This window comes from Archocentrus centrarchus, chromosome 4, assembly GCF_007364275.1.
Source record: "Archocentrus centrarchus isolate MPI-CPG fArcCen1 chromosome 4, fArcCen1, whole genome shotgun sequence".
Classification (NCBI taxonomy): Eukaryota; Metazoa; Chordata; class Actinopteri; order Cichliformes; family Cichlidae; genus Archocentrus; species Archocentrus centrarchus.
In genome coordinates this window covers 37500167-37518684 of record NC_044349.1, presented here as the reverse complement: position 1 = coordinate 37518684, position 18518 = coordinate 37500167, and the positions used below count along the sequence as shown (strand labels likewise).

The 18518-nt window shown below is 43.7% G+C and overlaps 1 protein-coding gene across 1 annotated transcript in view; it reads right to left on the bottom strand.

Annotated features, from left to right (window-relative positions):
* The window catches only part of crocc2 (ciliary rootlet coiled-coil, rootletin family member 2), a 52848-nt gene that overhangs the window by 28641 nt on the left and 5689 nt on the right, over positions 1–18518 (bottom strand). Inside the window, exons 4-17 of the mRNA XM_030727903.1 lie at positions 10940–11107; positions 10783–10866; positions 9456–9559; positions 8289–8433; positions 7749–7855; positions 7015–7218; positions 5861–5957; positions 5600–5689; positions 5378–5512; positions 4118–4317; positions 3829–4011; positions 3272–3416; positions 3039–3185; positions 956–1186 (exon numbers count right to left, since the gene is read on the bottom strand). Coding sequence (XP_030583763.1) covers positions 956–1186; positions 3039–3185; positions 3272–3416; positions 3829–4011; positions 4118–4317; positions 5378–5512; positions 5600–5689; positions 5861–5957; positions 7015–7218; positions 7749–7855; positions 8289–8433; positions 9456–9559; positions 10783–10866; positions 10940–11107 — 2040 coding nt within the window. The remainder of the gene's footprint in view (positions 1–955; positions 1187–3038; positions 3186–3271; positions 3417–3828; positions 4012–4117; positions 4318–5377; positions 5513–5599; positions 5690–5860; positions 5958–7014; positions 7219–7748; positions 7856–8288; positions 8434–9455; positions 9560–10782; positions 10867–10939; positions 11108–18518) is intronic.

Here is an 18518-nt window from a genome sequence, read left to right as displayed (position 1 = left end):
GATTTTGTCTGTAGATTGTGGCACCTGGAGTGGATGTAAAGTTGATTCACTTATTCATATATTTTTTGCATAACTTTATTAAAAACACTTTACTGTACCTGCAGAGCTGTGTTTACAGGTGTGATTAGTCTCACCTGTAAGGTCTCAGGATGACCTGGTGTCTCCCTGATATACTGAACCACTTACTGACACACTATATTTAAGCGACCCCTGCAACGTCTCATGTTTCACTGCAGCAGGATGTCTGAGAAGCAACAATCATGATAATTTGATTTTGGACCAAACAAAAAATGAACTCACACTAACTAAATATTAGCACACAGTGCCGTTCAGTCTCTGCTTAGGTAAACATGTGGATGAATTACACCAATGTTATGGATGTGTGTAGGCCCCCAATATGGGGATGAAACATGAGCTCAGTGCGATGGACGCCCCTCCAGGGTTTGCTTTATCCCAGGCTGATTTATTTTTACAGATAAGCTGTCTAAAAATGTTTGGATGGAATTTGTCAGATTGTTTAGGTTTGTCATATTTTTGCTCACATCAACATGGGTATCCCGGTTTCACATTCAAAACAGATAATACAGCAGGAGAGGATTCTTTTCATTCTTTAGAGGATGGAAAAAGAGGATCTGGATCTGCCGAGGAAGAATGGGAATACTTTAGGTGTTAATTTATTGCTGCTTTCACCAAAAATCTCTCTGGATATTATATGTCTGTCTATTTATCTTTTCCAGTTCACATTTGTGCATGTAGATCCCCAGCTTGTTACATCCCAAGTTACTCATAAAACAGCTCTGCATATCAAATGTGCAAGGAAAAAGCCGAGCAGATGCATCCAGGACCTCCTATACATTTTAGTGTGACAACAAGCTCCATGAACCTGCTGAAACCTGTTCCTACCGATACAAATCTCCAATGTGTCGGAAGCAGGGAGGCGTGTGAGCGGCCTGACCTGTGAGTGGTTCTCCAGAGCCTGAGCTTTCTCCTTCTGCAGCAGGTTCAGCTCTTCTTCTAGCTTCTGGCAGAGATGCTGTAAGTGGCTGTGGGAGCTCTCCAGGGCTTGTTTCTCAGAAATCAGATCCATCATCTCCTTTTGTGCCCGTGCTGCATGCTCTCTGGCCGCTGCCCGGTCCACCTCAGCTTCCCGTCTACGTTCACCAAGCTCGGTCTTCTCCCCTTCTGCCTGGAAGGGAAACCACAATATTTCACTTCAGTTAAAGAAGCAGGTCTACTGGCTCACACCTCCACCAGGATATAAAACCTGCACATATAGAACAGGGCTGCATGATTAGTGCGACCAAGAGGATTCACAGTATCAATAATATCTGATATGTTTAGATCAAATCAGTCCTACACTCCTTACATATTAGTTATATATTTGAGTTGGGATCTGTTTGGATTATGTTGCGCACCTGTCTAATTCTCTACCTGTGTCTAATCCCTGACCTGTGACCAAAGTATTGTCTGCTTAGGTCTGCCTTGTTCCTGTGAATGTGTCTTCATGTGCAGTCCTTTATTATTGGATGTTTTTCTCACCAAGTTCTGCAGCACATCAGCGCAGCCCCCGAGCTTTAACAGTATATGTTGAGCTCCTGGGTTTGTTGAATTGTTGTGGATTCTTGTTCAGGTTTGATGCCCATTCTGATGTCACTACTGTTCCAATGTTGGTGAAGTTTTTGATTCTGCGTTTCCTTTGCTGTTATGAAGTTGTTTCTTCCTGTGTTCCCTCAGATGTCTGCTGTCTGTATCTGTGCTGTTCTGTTCCTGTTTCAGGTGTGTATTCCTGTCTTTGGTTCTTCCTGTATGCGTTATCGTCTTCACCTGTTACTGATTCCTTTTACCCACGACTCTTTTCTCATCTGTTTCTTATCAGTTCCCAGTGTGTATACAGTCCCGTACTCTCCTTTATCTGACTGTCCACTTGTTCAAATGCCTGTTTTCTGAGATCATGTCCTCCATGTGTTCCTGTATGTGTTCCTGTATTTGTTCCTGTATGTGTTCCTGTATTTGTTGCTGTATGTGTTCCTGTATTTGTTCCTGTATGTGTTCCTGTATTTGTTCCTGTATGTGTTCCTGTATTTGTTGCTGTATGTGTTCCTGTATTTGTTGCTGTATTTGTTCCTGTATTTGTTGCTGTATGTGTTCCTGTATTTGTTGCTGTATGTGTTCCTGTATTTGTTGCTGTATTTGTTCCTGTATTTGTTGCTGTATGTATTCCTGTATTTGTTGCTGTATGTGTTCCTGTATTTGTTCCTGTATGTGTTCCTGTATTTGTTGCTGTATGTGTTCCTGTATTTGTTGCTGTATTTGTTCCTGTATTTGTTGCTGTATGTGTTCCTGTATTTGTTGCTGTATTTGTTCCTGTATTTGTTGCTGTATGTATTCCTGTATTTGTTGCTGTATGTGTTCCTGTATTTGTTGCTGTATGTGTTCCTGTATTTGTTGCTGTAGTCTGAGATTAGCTTTCATTTTGTATAATTTAACTCTGCTGCCAGTTCCTTTGGGTCATATGTCCTGTGACATGTTGTGCTAACTTAATTTTTTTATTTACATAACTTTAATATTTTACTATTGTTCCTAATATTGTGAATATTTAAAAAATGACTTGGCTGAAGTAGTTTGAACCAGTGTCCCTGATATGTGCAGTACAGTTTGTACACAAAATTTCACAAACCTAAAAGTCGAGCACCAAAGGTGCAGGGCATGACCCTATACAGGAGCAGTGAGCATTAGCTCAGAGCGCTCAGAGAGCAGAGAATATAAGTTTAATAAATAAGAAGTGGGTCCTCAATACTCCAGCCACGTAGTGACTGACTGTAATTTAGCATGTTTGTTAGTCCCCTCACTTCAGTCAGCGAAGTGTGCAGATAAGCTGAGGATGCAGTTTTGTATCTAATGAAAGAGGAGAAAGCTGTTTTTATAAAATCCCTGACAGTGATACTTTTACCACCATCTTTGCAGTTTGTGTGTGTCTCTTTAGTAAGTTATATTCTCCACTTTTCTCCATGTGATGGGGAAACTGCATGGCTACTGACCTGCAGCAGAATACGATTGAGCTCCACCTTGTCTTTTGCTAAGCCTTCACTAAGGGCAGTCATTTTGGCAAGTGAATCTTTGAGGGCAGCCTCCTGATTCTGCAGTTTGCTGAGGCCCATCTCCTGTGTAGCACTCTGAGATTCCATCTGTGGAGGGATTCGATAATATCAGAAGAACTATCACATCTCTCAGAGAACCTTTGTAAAGTTTGTGCAGCAGCGGAGCCATTAACCTTTGTGAGAGCCAGAGCGAGGCTGGCCTTGTCGTCCTCCAGCACCTCCTTCTGCAGGGTGATTTGGCTCAGAGCCTCCTTCACTGTCACAAGTTCCCTGCGCAGATCTGATTGCTTCCCTTCGAGCTCCTGCCGACTCCTCTCACTGAAACAGAAAATATATCACATGTTTAACTCCCCACCACTGCTGTATTGGTCTTACACACAATCCCTTTAACAGCAATCCATCTCTACTTTGAAAAATGGAGAAATGTTGGCACCAACACAGCTTTCTTTTCTTTTTTTCTAGATTGCATGTCCTGCTCCAGTTCTCAGCTAATCAAATGTTTTTTAGCCAAAGAAACCCTGAAAAGGGGAGAGAAAAGTATCCCTCATGCATGAGTGCAGTAATGCTATGTAAATCATTTACATTTTCATCCAAATGTCATGCGGGTGCACTGCCAGCCGGAGAATGACATGTGTTACTGATCTGAACTCTAAACAAAAGGGGCTTGAAAACAATCATGCCTGTCAGGATGTGCTTTGTGTAATGGTCATTTTCTGTGATCACACTGTACCCTCTTTGGGCCTCCATGTGCTGGCGTGCCAGCTGCATCTCTAGATCCTCTCTCTGCTGCCTCAGGAGGTCCTTCTGTCTCTGGAGTTCCAGCGAGGAGCTCCGCAGTACCTCCATCTCAACACGCTGGGAGTCCACTTCCTGCTGCAGCCCTGACAGCAGCTTCTCCAGGCTGCATTTCTCACTGTGTGACATGGAGAAAGACAGTGGATATGAAAGAGACAGAAGCCTCCTAAATAAGTCAAGCTGTAGTCAAGAAAAAGAATTAAAGGTGCTCAGTGAGGATGTACTTGGAGATGAGCTCCAGCGAGCGGTGATATCTGTTGCTGTCTCTGAGGCTTTCCTCCAGACTGTTTTTAGCCTCCTGACTTTCCCGCCTCACTTCCTGGATCTTCTGCTCCAACTCTCTCCTCTCAGCATCCCTCTCCTGTTGGTGTTCACGCAGTGTGGCCACTTGCTCCAGAGCAGCCTCCAAATGTGCATGTAGCTCCTGTGGTTCATATGAAAGTGTGAGTGATTAAGCTGAAAGCTCGAAGGTCTGCAACATAAAAATGGACATGACAGAGTTACATGAGAGGAAACCACACAGAGAGACAGACAACCTCTGACACTCACATTCACACCTAAAGCCAGTTTAGAATAATCAGTTAACACGGACATTATTGGACTGTGGGAGAAACACACACACACACACACACACACACACACACACACACACACACACACACACACACGGGGAAAACATGCAAAATGCAGTGAGACCCCAGCCACTGGATTCAAACCGAGGACCTCCTGGCTGTGAGGTGACGGTGCTAACCACCACACCGACCCACAAAAAAATGTGACAAACAAATACAAGATTTAGACTTCACACTGCAGAGGGTGTAAAATTTATCAGTTGCAGGTTGCTCAAATGTGTTTTTCTGCCCTGAAGGATTCATGTGGATATGTCCAGGATTTATGAAGGGCTGAAAAATGCTGGAAAAATGAGCTGACTTTGAAACTGCAAGATTTTGACCCACCCGACGCGCTTCACGCGCTGTGACTGGGAAAATATTCGGAGTATGAAGGTAAAATTTTGCATGCTTTCATTAAACATACTAAAGTTATTGTGCAAAAATAAACATCAGCTGATTGTGAGGGATCTATGATGTAAATGATCTCCAAGTCCTTAAACGTTCCAGTGAGAGCAGAGATTGTAGCTTCACAGTTTTTATGGTGCATTCCATTTATAGGCAGCAACATATTTAAATCCAGTTTTTCCAAGTTCAGGCACAAGAGGTGCCGATCAGAGACTGTCGAGCAAATAATAACAGGAAACTGCTGTTACAGCTGTGAGAGTGGTCTTTCTGCTGGTACGTGCCCATGTTACAGTATTGTTTGTCCTGTTTGTGCTTTTGGCAAACTGATGTACTTAATCACACTGAGAAAGTAAAAAGCAGAGGTGGTCTTTGATCCCACTGTTAGATGGCTGCATGACGATGTTATAATATATCGTGCATCATTGAACTTTTGCAGACACACGTTGTACAGTAGGATAACTATTGCACCTGTGTTTGTTTGTGGTGCTTGGAGAGTGCAGTCTGTACTGCTATCACAGTGCTGTTCCTCAGAGGAGAACGGCCACAGAGAGGCGAGGACAGCACACTTTCAGGGCCACGGCCGTCACCCTCGCTGCTAACTAACTGCAAAGAAATGAGAGTAAACAGGAGGAGGATCAGCGCCTCCGTCGGTTAACGGCGTTCTAGTTCAGTACTCTGCTTTGTTCCGACCTGGTGAACAAGGCGTAAAATCTTTTGGAGGGCTTGGATCTCTGTGTGGAGTATTTCCATCTCCGCTTTATCCTCGGTTCTCCTCGTCTCCTGAGCAGGAAACCAGTTAAGTCAGATAAGCAGCATACACGGAGCAGGTCTGACATTCCCCAGACTGCAGCCCTCTAGACTAGGAAGTTATGGACTTTATCAAGCCTCAGGTCCAGACTAAAACCAATTTAGCTGTCTGCCACCTCCCACCACATATTCCCAAGGTCCTACCATCCTGTCCAGACTGATCTGCATGGTGCTGAGGCTGGCATCTTTCTCACTGTTCTGGCTTCGGAGGTGCTTCACTGTGTCGGTCAGTTCCAGGATTCTAGATAGCCCATGAGAAAACAGTCAGACACAGTTCAGGAGACAGACGGAGAGAGCGCGAACTCGCCTCCTTCTAGACCATCAACACTATCATATTCTGCTCATACAATCATGGGATTAGCAGTGATCTTTGATGAGATCAAAAGAAGTTTAGATGCAGACTACAAAAGCAGTTTCATGTCTTCTGACTGAGGATGGTACAAAAGACTGTTACCATGCTACAATGCCAACAGCAGATTTACTGCATACATAAAGCTCTGGGGTTTCATCGAGTTTCTGAATGATCAAACGACCTCAAACCCACTGTTCATGTGTCAGTTTATGACTTACATTCCAGTTTACCTCCAGCTCAGGGCAGCTAGTCTCAGCCACAGACTGAGTTACTCAGTTATTGTATCAAGTCTGAAACCAGCGCTGAATGTTCATCAAACCAAATGCAGTTTACCAAACGTGGGCTGGGACCACATTAAGGTGAAAGACACAGGTGGTAGACTTTTGGGGTATGTTGCTTTTTGAAAATAAAGTCAACAAAAAAGTTGAAATGTCAAGAATAAACTTCAGATTTCAAGAATAAAGCTGAACTGAAAAAATAAATTAGAGGGGGAAGAGTTTGAGAATAAAGTTAACTCGTTCTAATCGTCCCAACATTAATCTCAACATCTCGACTTTAATCTCGATATCCTGGCGCTGTTGTCTTCATATTTTTTGTTGACCTTATTGGAACATTCAGCTTTGGTCTCAGCAGCTTTCTCTTCTCTGTTTTAATCTTGATGATATCTTGACTTTATTCTCAATATTAAGCTTAACATCCTGACATTAATCTCAACATCTCAACTTTAGTGTCAAAGGCTCGATTTTGTTCTTCACATTTTGTTCTCATTAACATCTCCATTTGCCAACACTGTCAGCTTTGATCTCAGCATCTTTATTCTGCACATTCCAACTTTATCCTCCATATCTTGATGTTGTTCTCCACACCTCATATTTATTTCAGCTTTTTTATTTGACTGTGCACTTGACACCTGAACTTTATAGTTCTCGGTTTGGAGATGAGGTACCTGGAGTTGAGTTTGACCTTCTCTGCATCCCAGTGAGCCTGAAGCTGCATGGCCTCTTTCAGCTTGTCCTTCAGCTGCCTCTCCAGAGCCGACATCTCAACACCCCCGCAGGTCCCTTGTGTCACTCTGGCCTCTAAGTTCACGCAGGCAGCATGTAGCTGCCGGCTAGCAGCGACGCACTCACCATGCATATCAGACAGAGTTCTGTTGAAAAGAGTTATGTGCAACTGGATTGCAGAATGTGTTATGACATTTGAAATGAATAAAAGTAGATGCTGATTACATTCAGTTACAGGCCATTATTCTAATTAAAAAACAACAAGAAAAAAAAATGGTTTTTATTAGAAGATGATGGATGTCTGTCATGATTAGGCTCTGACATCAGAGCTCTCTGAAGTGTCTTAAATTTAAGTTACAGCTCAGCTTCTGGCATGACAAAGCAAAGTACTCTTCAATACAGTGGTTCAGCACGATGGAAGCCAAGTCTCCCTCAACACAACAGCTCAGGCTTTGTCCTGATGGATGATTTCAACAGTGAGCACAGACGCCTTAAGCAGTATGTCCCCCCAGTGAGAAACAATAAGCACGGGCCAGCGACCCTGTTGACCTGCCCCACTCCGATGTGTGGCTGAGAGAGGTGGATTGTCGTCACAGTCGTGAGACTCACGGGAGAAAGCGGGGGTTCTGTGGAATTCTGACTTGCTGGAGGGAATCTGGCAGCGCGCCACACTCACCTGTCAGTGAAAGTCCTTAGCTGGGTGAAAGTGCTCCGCAGGGAGGCGGCCTGGCGCCACAGCGCTCTGACATGAGCCTGTTCCCGACTCAACAGGGAGGCGCACGTCTGCAGAGACAAGCAGGCGACTGGGCTAGAACCTGGAGGCTAGGTAGTATGGGCTGCTTACAGCAACCTTTCATTTTATTGTGATCCCAAACAGATGCAATAATAGAACTCCTGCACTCACACTGGCGCACATACAAATAATCGGATTTCCCTGAATCAACAGATGTAGCCCATTTACAGCACGGACGCCAGATTGTTTGCACAAAATTTTCCTCCCCCTCAGCAGTTGGAATGTTTTCACAGGAAACAACAACTCAAAAATCATAGCAGTGAAATGAACAGGGAATGAGAATGAATTGACAAAACTGGCTATGAATGGAATTCCTACCCCATGTGAACTCAACGGGAGTTTAATTGCACAATCTCTATACAGAAAGGCAACAGGGTTCATCCCTTTCTGCCTCCAGCACTTCATTCCTGTGGTTTTTCTCACCTCTTGCTCTCTCCGCAGATGAGTATCACACAACTCGGCGTCTTCCCGGGCCTTCCATAAGCTCTCTGTTAGTCCCACGTTGACAGTGCCCACCTGGTCCAGCTGTTCCCGCAGCACGGAGTTCACTTGGCTGAGGCCGGCACACCTGGAAACGGCACAGCTTATGACACAATGACAAACAACTATGTTGACAGCATCCCATAAACCCTGTCACAGCACCCAGACTTCTTCCAGCCAGCACATCACTCATACATATATCTCCTTTAGATTCACACTTACAGGACGAACATGTGTGACAGTTTTACAGTATCTGTGTCGACTTGGATTTAATATCAACCAGATCTGCCTGAAGAGTCATTTACCAAATGTTTACATCATTCTCACACTCCACACACACCCTGTTACAGTAAAGCACGCCACATTGTTTCGCTTGGTTATCTGTCTGAGAAGCAGCCAAACCCACGTTTGCATGTACTGGATGATATCGAGTTTAAAGGGAACTGAGATGTGTGGAAAGAGGGATTCAATAATGAGCGCTTGTAAGTGGTAGCTGTGGGACTTATCTCTGCACTACACTTATATTACAAAGGTCTAAAGTGGACAGAGCTTGGTAACTCTGCAGTGACTGATATATTTAGGCAATAAAAATGATTGATTGCTGGCAAACTTTCCACCATGGGTATTTCAAATAAAGCTCCATAATTGTATAAATCACTGGGCATTAAAATCTGGCCTCAGCTCCAGAGGTTGGCCCATGCTTAATGTGGAGCATTATTAAAATGTTCTGGAGAACAGAGTCAACACAGTCCCACTAATTTTCTCTGACAAATTGGATGCCGAGGTCATGTGCGAAGGGTAGGTTCCAGCCTCTCCCTGCAGCACGGGGAAAGGAAGAACTGCAGGGAAGCTCGAGCGGCTGCTGGGAATATCTCTGATCCAAGCATTTCTCAGAAATATTTCAACTTGATTTCTGCTTCTCAACAAGAAAGAGAAAGAAAACAGAAGCAAATTTCATGCATCCTTCCCTCCTGATGCAGGTTTTCTGATTTATGGATTCTAACTTTGTGCACTTTTTCCAATTATATGTATTAATTATGAGTATAAGACACATTTTTGTATTGTCTGGGAAAGCTTGGCTACCTCCTCTTCATTGTGCCCATCACTCACCTCTTTTTTTCCTCTTCCAGCTGAGCAGACTTACTCTGGATAGCTACGTTGAGATCCTGCTCAGCCCGCTGCAGATACTCGACTTTGTCCAGGTGAGCCTGGAGCTGAACACACACACAAAAACCACTGTTGGCATCCTGATAACACTGCAGCATGAGGCAGCAGCAGGTTAGCAGTTATCCAATATACGTAAAGCACCACAATTACAGTGCACTAATTCAAAATCCCTGCACAGGCTTTGCAGCCAATAATAACATTCTGATGCATTTAAGTAAATGTGAGACTTAAAAAGTTTACCCGCGTGTCTAAAATAGCTTCCCATTCAATATGTAGTGCAATAAATTTAGTGTTTGCCATTTTATTTTTTAACAGATAGAAGGGCTGCAAAATAAGGCTAACAACTGCAGTTCCTCTCATGGCCACTGGGGGCTGGCACCAAAACTGAGCCAATCTCCAGGGACTCCAATAATATAATGTCTAATGTTAGAGCATTAAAAAGCATATTTAGAGCCAGGTGCACTTTGATTGACACTTGCCATCCTCTCCAGGGCCTCACCTCCGCTAACCGGAGTCAGTGAACTCGACCTCGCTGCCATGTTTGTGCTGTAATTGAATTATCTGACAAATATTAAGGCTTACTCTGAGGTTCAACATGTTTGTGCTTCAGTTTTTGTGAATGAAATATTTTATTCATGTGTTACTTTAGAAGACATGCACACCTGTACAATTCATGGATGCAGCTTTTTAAAAATGCTAGTGTTAGCTAATAACGTAGCGCTCGGCCCTCTCTTCAACCCGTGGTCGCTTCTGGCTCCAAAAAAATAACACGGAAGCAGCCACAACGCTAACACTGAAGCTTCAAAGTGCTGAGTTCAAAACCAGTGGGTGACTTCACGCTGGCTGCGTCCATGTTTGATACCGTCTGCTGAAGGAACCAAAAGGTTTCTGTGAGCAGCTCCACAGAGCAGAGCGACATTACATGTGCAAAAATGACCTTTGGCAAAGTCAACAGCTGTCAAAGATGATGCAAAATCATCATGATTAGTAAATGTTCAAAAACTGAGGCTACTGCTGCTTAATTAGTGAACTAGCTAGTCCTGTTTTTGTAATCACTGGAACATAATGCTATTATGTTAATATCCATACCACCCTGCACTGTGCAGCATTACCTTCTCTGTCAGGGAAGATCACTTTGGAAACCTAATTCTTAAAAAATGAAACTAGCTTTAAGGTCAGTTGGGTGTAAGGAGGAGATGAACCTCTAGATGAGGCAAAAGACAATTTATATGGAAGCATCACTGATTCTAATGCTGTCGCATAAACGCACCAACAATCTCATCTTCTCAGACTCGGACGTCTTCTTCAGAATCTGCTCTTCGAGTTCCCCGCACCTCTTCTTGTACTGAATAACCTGGCATAAAACAAATGTCAGATGCACAGTAAGTTTTGCAGGAAGAGATGTCTGAAGTGTGAGATCCAGCTACCTTGGTCTGCAGCTTCTGAACAAGCTGGACCTGTCTCTGCTGGGCTTCCTGGTAGGTCAGCAGTTTTTGCCTATAGGCCTGCTCCTTGTTCTGCGGCTGCATGGCTTCTGTTGACACACTGTGCTGGTCCGAGTCCACCGCTGCCTGCAGCATCAGTATCCGATCGAGCTGGAGCAGAGCAGCAAACAAAGGCAACAAAGGAGCCTTAGACGGGTGCACATAATTATACACATCACACGTGTACTTTTACCAGTTTATTAGGATCACCTCTGAGATGTTTCTGAAGTCTTTTCTCTTTTCTCATTTTCTGTTTTGTTCACAGAGAATTAGAGAGGCATTAAACCTGATCCCATGCTGTACTCACTGTAAAATCACCCCACTATTCATATAGATTGGATTTATTGCAGAGTGCAACAGCTGAGCGAAAGGATTTATATTTATTTATTTTATAGACCGTTACCATTCCCGTTTACTGCAGACAAAGAAGTTCAGGTATCTCAGGATCTTGTTAATGAGTGGGGAAAGACCGGAGTGGGAAGGTGGTCTGCCGTAATGCACCAGCCCGATGTGGTGAAGGTGAGTGGAGTGAGAAGGTGAAGCTGTCGATCTACATTCCTGCCTTCACCTATGAACACAGCTGCGAGTAATGAGCGAAGAATAATATCGCAGAAACAAGCAGCAGAAATGAGATTGCTCCAGTGGGCATCTGGGATAAGCTTTAGACACATTCGTTGGTCCAGCATATCAAAAGAGGCCAGCTGAGGTGTTCGAGGCATGCGAGGAGACCCTGAACCAGACACTGGGGAGATTATGTCTCTTGGCTGCTTTGGGAATGGCTCAGTAGGTATCTGAGGAGGGGGAGGTCGTCTCTGGTTAGACTGCTGCCCCTTGAGACCTGGACCCAGATCTGTGGCAGAAAATGGAAGAATAGATGTAGATCTCTTATATGATCAGTAGAGATTTCATTAAGCATTCACATATTGATGCCTCAGCTACACTCAATAAGGGAGATGTCTATTCACTGACTGCCTTCATTCCTGGGCTGTTATTTGATTCTTTCTTCTTCTCTATTTTCTCACGCTGTCAAATGCCTTTCTTTCATTGTCGTTCTTTTCCGCTAATTTTCCTGTGCGCCTTATTCGAGCCAATCGGGCTCGGTTCCCTGCGCCTCCCTCCACCTCCTCCCCATCTCTACTCCATCCTGTTCGCGCAGAGAGCCTTATCTAAGTCTCCATCTGCTTCATCTTCACCACCATCACCATCTAGGCTCTGGGGGTGCTGTCCTACTTGGGACTCAGCTGTGCTATGTTGCTTTAGAGTTTTGGAGTATTGCTGTTTTCAGTTCTTTCCAAGTATTTGTGCTGTGGAATATCTAAGTGCAGTATGTTTGTGTACTGGTGTTTATTCTTATGCATCTAAAAAACAGAGATACAGATGTCCTGGTCTTTCTCATTGTGGAATCTCATTTTCTCTCCCGTATCTGAAATCCAAATGTCCTGTAACCTCTCAACCCCATACAACCTAAACTCCCTCTGCACCACCCACTCTCTATGCTGGTGCCAGACACCCTGTCCTCACTAATACAAACCACATGGCCCCAGAGCACTACAACACACTGCGTGCCTCTAGCTGCCCTTGCCGACTTCTCATTTAAAAAGAGATGAAGAGAGTGAGAGCAAGCAAGCGAACCCCCTCCTCTGCAATGCACTCCAAACCACCATCCAAGCCCTTCAAATCAACCCTGCGACCCACTCCCTCCCTCCTCCCTTCTGTACCTCATCTCTTCTCTGGGTGCTTAATCTCTCCACCAGGCTCCAAGAGAGCCAAGACAATAGTCTCACTGTTCAACACTGGACCCAGCCACTTTGCCACCATTATTAACACGTTTTCAAATGCCCTTTTCAGAAATTTATACTACAAACTACACTTACAGCCATCACGCACTTGGCTCTGTGCTTTCGGTGTTTTTCTCCGAGGACCTGGAGAGCACAAAAACTTCTTTTACTGCCCGTTGTTGAGGTGACAGCTTTAGGGACTGAGAAGGGAGGAACAACATGGGCGGAGTGTTTGAAACGCACTGCACTGCAGCAGCTGTGTTTAAAGGGACTCCTGGAAACAGCTGTGTGTGGAGCATTGGTGATTATGCATCTTTTCAAGTATTTTGGCACAACTAAAGCAATAACACTGACTTACTAACAAGCACGCGTTTTATAAATACACCTTGAATACAAAGCCACAGCACACAATGTTTACTGTAGGACCCGAGTGCAATATATATATATATATATATATATATATATATATATATATATATATATATATATATATATATATATATATATATATATATATATATATATATATATATATATCATCCATTATTTCAAAAATGCATGGTGCATTGTGCATAGGGATCCTTGTGTATATGTATAACATGAGCCAGCCTGTTTGGAACAGCTGTGTGCACTAACATGTAGAGATGTGCATCAGTGCCCCAACAACCAATTTTGGTGAGTAATACTTGAAAAATTAAGCCAACTTGGAATTGCCCAAAACTGCAGTGGCCACTTTAGGCTGGCTCCAAAAGTGAGTCAGTCCTCACGGACTCCCATGTTAAAATGTGCAACTTTACAGCCTGTTATAACAAACAGTTTTGGTCTAGTTGATTTTTTCTTCTTTCATGACAACAGTAATAATCAAATCAAAAAATGATGCTTCAGATGCTCCAACCAAACTCTTTGCCTCTTCGACCAGCGCGACAGTCCTCAGCTGTGCCCACACAACCAGCTCTCCATTTCTGTTAAACATTTGGCTTTTGTTAAGGCTTAATCAATCTGCATGGTTGCAAGTGAACATTTGAGGCTGCAGTTGCATAGATGATGCTGTAATGTACTCTACCACCCCTTTCAACCTTTAAGATGAAAAAGGTTTCCTTTGGAGCGCCTACTTTGTGTTTCTAACAGTTATTTTCCCTATCATTGCTACAAATCACTGCATTGGACTGATATTTCACCATCACTGGTCTCTACATTGTTGCTAGTCTCCTTCGGTGTGGATTCCCCTTTAAAGTCACCTCTTTGATCGACAGGTGTGCCAACACAGGTAGCTATAGCCAGTTAAACTGGATTGGTCATGTTCAGCCTGTCCTAGAAGTTTGTGGTTCTGTTTTTATTGTCGTCACCCCGCCAGGCCGTCCGGCCGGCCGGCTGCTGAGTGGTCAATTTTCTGCTTTGAAATCGATGTGAGCAAACATATTCAAATTCACACCATGGAGGCCTCTGAGTTTGAATCTCATCAACCTTGACCTCAAGGTCAAAGGTCAGGTTTTCTGAAAATCTTGTGAAGGGGATCACTCGATAATGATGTCACCTAGGACTTTCAAATTGATAGCATATGTGTATCTACGGAGACTCTCAGATGACTTAGTTCTTACCATAATGATGCCGATCACAGACAGTGGCAGTATTCTCAGTGGTTTATGTTTATTATAATGTTAGCACTTCTTATTCCTGCTGTCCAACAGTATTTTTTTATTATCCTTAGCCTTCTCATCTAAACATGCTAATTTCTGGCTCCACCATGATACAATGGCCAAAATGCTAACACTGCGCCTTCAAAATGATTGGTTCAAAGTCCGTGGGTGGCATCATGGTGACTACATCCATGTTTTATACAGACTGATGCAAAGATGGAGACTGACGGTCTCGCCCCACCATGGAGCCGGGGTGAGACAGTACATATTCATATTATTCACATGTGTACAGTTTAACAGTGTTCATCAGGCATAGCTACTCATTATTGTAGTAAAGGTGTAGGGAATTGTACTTATTGTTTTCCTTGGATCGCTGTGTCTGAAACAGGAATTAGCATAGCATTAGAGCATTAGTTCAAGTTGCCAGATGAGTCTGAAATGTTGATCATGTCTGAACCCTGGATTAAACGGGACTGAGGATTTATACACACCTAAAGCTGCAGTACACAAACTGTCAGAGCACTCGATGCATATCGCAGCCTCTAATATGGAACACAGTTATAGCTTTTATCATTGGACTTCATGGGCTTTCTAAAATTAAAATATATGACCAATAAAAGTAGATTTGCAGGGATATGCCACATCCCTTGGAGCTGGAAGCTCAGGAAATACAGATTTTCCTCTATTTAGTCAAATGGTCTTTTACATATAAAGCACTAGGAATTCATTTCCATCAGCATCTGTCCCTGTTTAGGCTGCACCATCCGGACACTGCTACGCACTCAATGACCAGGTGTCCCTGGCAATTCCTAAAGGTTCCCACCCTACCCTGATGTGGAGGCTTGTTTGTGCTTTTTTCATACATGGCTGCAGCACGTGGGCTTCTTGCCAGCGCCTCGCCCTTACTCCACAAAATACAGAGATGACGCTTTTTTATGGTTTCTCCCCAGTCAGCTGTAAAGCAGGAGGCCGGGGGCTGCTCCGGATTAACCATGCTCCATGCAGGAAGCTCCCAGGAGGGTGCCATAACAGCCTGGTGTGGAGACCCCCACCATTGCTAAACTCTCCCACACCATCATGTATTCCCTTGCTCTGCTTGCATCATTAACTCTCATCACCCACAACCCCAAGTGAGCTTGAACTCATTGTCCTTCACAACACGCCCATATGGTGGTGACTGTAAAGCCAAAGAGAGAAGCAAGTAATCCCAGTCCTCCCTCTGCACTGACTCGGGGGCTTACCGGGCTTACTGTGGGCCCAGAAGTGTGCTCGCTTAACACCCATGCTATTTATGATCTGCTTCGGAGCACAATCTCTCTCGATCAGCTTTCACGATTCCCCAAAGTGAGCTGAGCCCAATCCCACCATAGCTCAACTCTTTGAGGTCATCTACTGCCATTCTGCAATAACGTCGAAAATGCAATTCATAGAAAAACAGCCTTTATGTCACTGGTATGCTTAATGCCTCCATATGGTCGCTATGAGTCCTTTTCTTTTTTCGTCTCAAGTATCTGTTTCTGGAGCCTTGCTTATGGCTCCAAAGTGCAAGACTTTTCAGGCCCTTAAATGTGCTTTGAATTAGAGTTTTTATACTTCTTGATATTTATGATTTCTGCCACTCCTTGTATTGTCTCTTTTGATAAATATTTCAGACAACATCAAGGGATAATCTTGCTTTGATTTGTCTGCCAACAAGCAACAAGAGAATCATTTTCAAGGCCTTTATGAAGTCTTTGGTGTTTAGGCCAAGACTCGCTGCCTTGCTCATGTGGTATAAGATCAAAATCCCTTCAGTTACCAAGTGAGGATTACAACATCTTCTCACTGACCTAATGTCATTACATTTGGATATCTGATAACTACCTATCTGATCATTCTGTCTTTTCTCGACTATCTTGGGAAGTATATGCTCTCTTTTCCTACTGTGAATCAATACCTGTTTTTCAATAAAGAAATGCATTTCCAGGCTTATCCAGAAGCGATTTCACAACCTCACTCTCCTTTTCTTCCTATCTGTGGTTCACCCAGGGAGACATCTGGCCGTGAGTGTGCACTCCAGCCAGCATGTGAAGGGTTACAGCTGCAATCGTTTTCTCTGGCTTGGCCTGGACCCAGAGGCTTAATAAAGGGAATTAATGGAGTGCACTATCTGTCAGATTCCTAAACACAGCTGGAGCGGATGTCCATCGCCCCCAAGCTGCCCAAAAACTTACTGTCCTACTTGAACAGCTTACCCGCTCCTCCCTCCCCTCACATTACCCCCTGAGTGCTGACTCCGTGAAAGAGCCCCAGCTGATTGTGAAAGCTGTTTATGTATCATCACTGACAGTAATTACACAATGTGGGATAACAAACAAGGAGAATGGAAGGAAAAGAGGAGGGACTGCTGAGAGCATGTTACCATAGAGTGAACTTTGGGTCATGGGGACAGCTGCTGTGATGGCCTGCAAGGGATACAAGTGATCTGTGTAAAAATGGCAAACTAATAATACAGACTTGGTGCTCACGAACACGTGGCTGGCCTTGCATTACTTAACACACATGTCCCCTGCAAGGACAATGCAATTCAAAACCTACACATACACACACAAACTTAATCAGTGCAAGACTTCCCATCTGATTAGAGATCTCTGAAAAGGAGCTGAATGTAGGCTTCATGTCTGACTTTAAAGTTAGGTAACATGAGAAGCAGAAGAAACGTCAAAGGCTGCATGGTTTAATGGAATACTTTGATCAACAAATTCTGTATTTAGGAGGGCTTTTAAGCATTTTTTTTTTCTCTGGGGATGGTAATTAATTTTTACTGTTTTCTGACTTTTTGGCTGTGCTCCATTCAAACTGCAGCATAAATGAATGGGTTTGTGCCAGCAGGAAAAACAAACTATGAACAGAAGGGGGTAAAAGAAAAAGTAGACAGCAAAAGAAGAGAGTAATACAATCCTTAAAAACAGACTTTATCTGTTTGACGGGGTTCTTACGGGCAGACCCAGGGGGTTTTAAATTCCAGAGGGCACTGGCAAATGGCAGCTGGTGTCAGAAATCATTCAGCGTGAGTTATCTTTATCCAGCTGACTGCCACACTGCAGCGCTGTGCAGGCAGGCTAAGTGTTCAGGCAGTACGGTATGGATGTCCATGTCTGAGAAAATGCACACTGGCAGGGCTCCAAAAGCAACACAGAAGGTTCAGAATTCACCCCAACATACTCTCCAATCTCCCGAGGCCATCGAATGCACAATCTAGGTCAAGGTTTATCCTGGTTCAGGTGCAATTTTCTGGGGTCACCAGGGACCACGAGGAGTGACCTAACGCAGACCAGGAGTCCATGTGTGACCTCACCAACATTGTGTTAATAGTCTTCTGTCAGCTCAGAGAAAATGTATGTTTTTGAACTGTCACACACTTTGTGTTTGGCTGACTTTGGCCAGAGACATTATGATAGAGAGACATGGCACTCAAAGAACCCTGAACAGAAATCTATGGGAGGAACACTAAAAATGTCTCAGCAGGCACTGCTACTCATTATAGTAGTAAAGCTATAGGTGAGTGAAATGCTCATTTCTTTGGTGGAATTAGGCAGATGCTGGTACACTGGCCTGAGTCACTGAATAAAGTTGGAGTGCTGTGTAACAGAAGTAGAACCAGAGTTGAAGCTTTTAAAATTTTTTGGGGGGAAATTCAACAAACGCTTTAAGCAGTTTTTATGAGGTTTGAATGGCGATTCTTTGCATGCACCAAAAATGAAAGTTATGGCTCTGTCCCCAATAATATGGGTGTCAATATGCAAAATGCTGAGATAACTGCCTGGAGACATGAAGATGGCTGCTGAGTGTTGGCTTTTATAAGCACACTGTGACACTTCACTTCATAGCTATTATGTATATTATCAACTTCTTTCTAAGGGAAAAGCAGTTCTTGAAGGAACAGTTTGATAACTTTGACCGTGGTAATGAGGAGGAGGGTCTGCCCACTGGTTGAACCTCTGATTCAGGAGGAACAATGCAGTTTTTTTTCCTGGTCACAGAAGACTGGACACACTCAGGAATCATACTTTAGGGTGCATGCGAGTTTGCCCAACTAGTCAACTTCTGTTTGTGGACTTGGACAAG